We start from the raw sequence: 5673 nt of genomic DNA on the forward strand, positions 1-5673 counted from the left end.
AAACAGGTTGACATGGCTAAGGTCGACAGGATCGGTATGTCGACACAAGCATTAGGTGATCAGTCAAAAGGCTGATGCGTTTTTCACTTTTTTTCTGAGCCGACAGGTGGTATTTCATGCCCTACCATCCACTTTGGCGCTGTGGGAGAATGTGCTGAGCGCAGCGAGCCATGCGAGGGGACACTCAGACTGTGTCGACATCCGGGACAAAAAAACGAATGAAAAATTAATGTCGACTATGCATCTGTTGAGCTTCGGATCCTGTCGTCCCAATGACCCACAACCCAATGCTCTGCACTGCCAGCCGTGTTCTGCAATGCTCTGCACTTTCCTGTTTTGTTCATACTGTTTCTGTAGTACTGTGAGAGCTGCTACTGTTGGGGAGAGAGGACAGTATAGGGGGTGGGCAGTATTGGGGGGAGTGGACAGTATTGGGGGGAGAGGACAGTATTGGGGGGGGGGGGGTAGAGGACAGTATTGGGGGGGGAGAGGACAGTATTGGGGGGGGAGAGGACAGTATTGGGGGGGGAGAGGACAGTATTTGGGGGGGGGGGGGGAGGACACAGTTGGGCAGTGCACGCAGGCTGCAGTCTCCCCGGCAGGTGCCTGCACCCAGGGCCGCGGGAGAGGTGGCTCTGCCCCAGGAGACCCCCAGCTGCCCAGGTGGAGGGCGAGGTGTGGAGCCCGGGCGGGACTAGACGAGTGACCAGGCTGACTAGGGAGGAGGATCCGGCAGCAGACCAGACCAATCGCGTGCCGAGTGTCTCCCTTACGTCATCAGGAGGCGCCCGGCCGCGGCCCAGCTCAGAGTCCTGCGCGGCGGAGAGAGGGTGAGTGCTGGCGGGCGGCTTCCCCCGGTCCCCTGCGGTGGTCCCGGGCCATGTGCTGCACACACTGACCCCTGCATAGCAATAACGATATCTATGTACAGTATATATAGCACTGACCCCTTGTGGGGACCCTGCGCTTTCCCCGGGGCGGTCGGTGCACTACAAGTGCCAGCAAGGCTTCTGTAAGCGATAAGTCAGGGCATCCATGCACCGTATGTGTAACAGAACCCAGCTTCTGATAATGAGACCTATTGGGGCTGGGTTATGTGAGCACATGTGCCCAGTCTGGGGGGGCCCTGCTACTCCGGGGTACATGGAGCAGGCACTAAATAGTTAACTGGAACTACACAGTAATACTGTATTATATTGTCCTAGATGCACCTCGGTCCCTCCCTGGGACACCCTCAGGGGGATTATAGGATTACCCTAATGGATTACACAGGTTCTGTGGCTGATGGAAACCAGGTGACCTGCAGGCGTGACGTTGGCCGACCCCAGAATCTGTATAATCCATGAGTGTTCTGGTTACAAGGGACAGTACAGTAGTCCTATATGTGCAGCATGACACAACTGCTGTGTGACTATATGTACACGCCACAGCGCGACTGTCACTCGGGGTGTTAGCGGCGAGGGCAAAAATCTCCTACAGTAGGCGGTGGTGCTACTCTGACCTGCGTAGGGGGAGGTTCCTTTACTGTAATGGCGCCCCCTTCTCCATACATTATGTATTTTTTGTTTATTTACATGTTTGTTGCCAGGGGTTACAGTACATACCCATTGGGGTTTCTTGCTCCTTACCAGGTAGCGATGTACCCACTAGAGGACCAGATCACTTGGGATCTACAGAGACCCCGCAGTTCCGTGGCGTTGGCTCTCCCCACCACCATTATTATGCCACTGCATTGAGGGCAGAACCATCATTGGCTGTACGAATAACCAACCCTACTAACTGCAAGCTTCACAGCCCAGCCTGGTACTTGATGGTAGTTTCCCGCAGTCTCTCTCTGACGTTCAGGCTGCACTAACACATTACAGAGTGTGCGCTCTCTCCTTATGTGTGTGCCAGCAATAGCCTGTCTCTGACATGAGGCCTAGGTCAGGGGTCGGCTGCGCACAGATGCAGCACAGAATCGGACGCTTGGTCTGGGAATTCTAGTGGGTGTCCCAGAGTGGTAACAGCGGTTTGGTATGTTAGGGCGTCAATGTCTAGGTTGACACCAAAAGGTCGACATGCACAATGTCAACACATGGAAAGTTCATGCTTTGGCCCAGGACACTTGATTGTTCTAAATCAAAATCCATGTGAATGTTATCGGATGAAAAAGTCCAACAAAAATTAGGAGAAAATCATGAAAAACGCATGTTGACTTGTTCATGTGTCAACCATTGCCACATCGACCTTTTCCTTGTGTCGACATAGGGAGGTATTCAATCCCGGGTCATGAGTTGGAATGTCCTGACAGCCGTGACCCTGTCCCGTTTTCGTTTTGCTTCCCTGCATACCGGCAGGCGGGATTCACTGTCCCGCCTGTTGATCTGCGGAAAGGGGGCGTGTCCTCGTACGTGCCGTGATGGCGACAATGCTATGTCTACTTTACTTTGAGAGGGTTCCTGTAGAACCCTGCATCTTTCAGAACCAGTGCACTTCCTCTTCCCTACCTGGGGTGTCACTCTGTGCTGCTTCCAGCATAGTGTGGTCTGTATTTCAGCAGTGATATGCTGCACCCCAGGTGGGAAACTTGAGCTGCACAGGTTTTGAAAGATGCAGACTTCTTAAATTTTCATCTCTTTGTTTCTTTGCCATATATACACACTTAGAAATAATTGTTTAAATGTCTAATTTCAACATATCGGGGTGCATTGTGGGACTAGAGTTCTTTAAATTTGTTTTTCCTCTCTAAAATGCAGTGACAGACGTTCAGATCACTTTCCCCAGATTTGAATGTGCTGAATACATAAGGTTCTGAGAAATGATTTTATTTCCTGTGTGGACATGGGTTTAGTGTCTGTGGGACCTTTTGTGTAATGTCTTCAAAGCTAGTAATTCTCTCCTCTGTAAATGGCCATTGCGGTTCATTTTCTGCGTTCTGCTCCTTTATGTCCTAGCTGTGTCCCTTGGTATAACTGAGCCTATAGATATAATCTGAGTGAGCGCTCAGCCTCATCCTGTGCCGGCCGGGTTTCTCGGTGGTCGGGACTCACTCTTTTTTTTCTTTTTTTTCTGTTCACAGCAATGGAGTCTGATTTGAAAGAGGAGCTGGACTGTTCCATCTGCCTGAGCATTTATACGGATCCCGTAACCCTGAGATGTGGCCACAACTTCTGCCGGGTCTGTATTAACCGTGTGCTGGATACACAGGAGGAATTGGGAGTTTATACCTGTCCTGAGTGCAGAGCGAAGTTTAAGAAACGGCCGGCTCTAAAGAAAAACATTACACTGTGTAACATAGTGAAGGGTTTTCTGTCCACTAGGTCAGATCAGGAGGAGACCGGGATCTTCTGCACTTACTGTGTGGACGCTCCTGTACCTGCTACTAAATCCTGCCTTCACTGTGAGGCTCACCTGTGTGATAAACACCTGAGGGTACACAGCAAGTCGGCTGATCACGTCTTGTCCAATCCCACCACTTCCCTCGGGAAGAAAAAATGCTCCGTTCATAAGGAGGTCTTCAAATATTTTTGTACCGAGGACGCTGCCTGTATCTGTGTGTCATGTACTGTGGCTGGAGACCACAGAGGGCACCAGGTGGAGATGTTGTATGAAGCCTCTGAGAAGAAGAAGGAGAAACTGAGAGATGTCCTTCAGAAACTGACCACAAAGAAAGAGGAGACAGAAAATAGAGCCCAAAGTTTGCAGTTACAGCGGAGAAGGGAACTAGATAAAGCAGCGGGTGTAACTGAGAGAGTCACTGCCCTGTTTCGAGACATCAGGAGACAGCTGGAAGAGTTGGAGACAAAAGTCCTGAGTGAGATCTCCAGGCAGGAAGAGAAAGCTTCACTCTCCGTCGCTGATCTGATCCGACAGCTGGAGATAAAGAAGGACGAGCTGTCCAAGAAGATCCGTCACATTGAGGAGCTGTGTAACATGTTTGATCCGGTGACTGTCTTACAGGAGCCGGACACAGATGACTTGTGTGATACTCAGAGCAGAAAGAGGAGACGTGCACAGGTCCATGATGCAGGAGATCTGGACGTGGGTCTCATCTCGGGGACATTACACTCATTGTCTGATATTATAACCGGTATAAATACTGGGGTCTATGTGCAGGAACCGGAACACATCGTACTCGACGTGAACACAGCTGGTGATTTTGTCCAAATATCAGATGACAGTAAATCTGCGTCCAAGTCCGATACCTACATAAGTCGCCCGGAACACGAGATCGGTTTCAGTATTACCAAGTATTGAGCATTGGGAAGTTCTCCTCTGGGCGACATTACTGGGAGGTGGACGTCAGGGAATCGGAGTACTGGAGGGTGGGCATGTGTTATGCCAGTGTAGGCAGGAGGGGATACCAGTCACACGTTGGATATAATAGCCGGTCCTGGGGTCTGAGGCGGTATGATACCCAGTATACGGCGATACACGACAATGATGCCATTGAGTTACCTTACAATATCCGCTGTGACAGAGTGAGGGTGTACCTGGATTATGAGGCAGGACAGCTGTCCTTTTACTCCCTGTGTCACCCCATCAGACACTTACACACCTTCTATACCGTCTTCACCGAGCCGCTCCACGCGGTTATAGGGGTATGGGGTGGTTGTATAAAGCTGTCCTGGTAATCGGAGACCTGTGTGGGACATTATATACATAGGGTGAATTTACTAAGGTGAGCGTTCTTAGAAGGGTGAGATGTTGCCGCTAGCAACCAACCAGATTCTACTTATGCTGCGTTTTCATTGCCGCTCCTGAAAAATCCTGGGTTTTTGTTCCCGTGTTTTTGTCGGGGCACAGAGCACTTACCTTCAAATGATTTTCCTCCTCTCCTGGCCGCGGGTGCGCGTCGCAGGACTCACTCGGTGGCTGCAAGCAAAACAGCGGATTCCGGGTGGGTGCTGACATCATAGTCCCGCCCCTAGCAGGCATAAGCACGCCTGCATTTGGCTGGGGATCCACCCCTGTCAATCAGGTTGTGAGCGCCTTGCAAATAGAAAATTTAGCTGACGGCGCCTGCAGGCGGTCCTAGCGCAGTGTACTGCAAACATCGGGCAGCGTCTGAATCGGGCCCTCTTCTAAAACTCTCGCCTTAGTAAATTTACCCCATAGGTTACGTGACGGGCGTGTGATGAAGCGTCCTCCTGTACTCTGCTCTTAATGACATTGTTCCTGTACCTGATAATTCTATATAAAGTAGAATGTTGTCCCTCACGTCACATACAGAGATGAGGGTAACCAGGTGTCTCCACTCCTCAGTCATTTCCCAGGCTCTAAGATCAGATGTTTCCCATCATTCCTGGATTCCTGTATTCAGGATGTCCTCAGATCTGGGCACAGTTCTGCTGCCTGGAAGTGTCTACAGCAGGCTCTTCCCACCTCGGTCCGCATGGCCCTGTAACAGGTTTTCATGATATCCATACTTGAGCACAGGTGACTTAATGAGTACCTTGGCTATCTGTGCTGAAGCTGGATATCCTAAAATCCTGCCCTGTCAGTGAGCCCCAGGATTGGGAAGGCCTGGTCTAAGCTATCAACCTGTAAATAAATACTAATATTTGTACTCTCTGAAGTGAAATGGCTGATAACAGAGGACAGTAGCTGTCATTATTATTATTTTCCCACCACATCTTCTGACGTAGCTACTGAGCACTTGCTCTATAACACTGGCCGGCCAGCATTGTA

The 5673-nt window shown here is 50.5% G+C and overlaps 1 protein-coding gene across 2 annotated transcripts; it reads left to right on the top strand.

Annotated features, from left to right (window-relative positions):
- The first annotated feature begins 679 nt into the window (after positions 1 to 679).
- Positions 680 to 4413, top strand: LOC146076020 (E3 ubiquitin/ISG15 ligase TRIM25-like). 2 transcript variants are annotated; one of them, XM_083185791.1, is made up of 2 exons: positions 680 to 830; positions 3062 to 4413. In XM_083185791.1, the coding sequence occupies exon 2, from the start codon at positions 3064 to 3066 to the stop codon at positions 4237 to 4239; it is 1176 nt and encodes a 391-aa protein (XP_083041917.1). In that variant the 5' UTR covers positions 680 to 830; positions 3062 to 3063; the 3' UTR covers positions 4240 to 4413. The 2 variants fall into 2 exon arrangements, with proteins under 2 accessions (XP_083041917.1, XP_083041918.1); XM_083185792.1 differs by lacking the exon at positions 680 to 830 and adding an exon at positions 1785 to 1803.
- Positions 4414 to 5673: the final 1260 nt, after the last annotated feature.

The sequence above is a fragment of the Crinia signifera genome, chromosome 4, assembly GCF_055691185.1.
Source record: "Crinia signifera chromosome 4, ASM5569118v1, whole genome shotgun sequence".
NCBI lineage: Eukaryota > Metazoa > Chordata > Amphibia > Anura > Myobatrachidae > Crinia > Crinia signifera.

Bases quoted from the DNA above. Each gene is read 5' to 3' on its own strand.
- LOC146076020 (XM_083185791.1), top strand. From the start codon at position 3,064: ATGGAGTCTGATTTGAAAGAGGAGCTGGACTGTTCCATCTGCCTGAGC.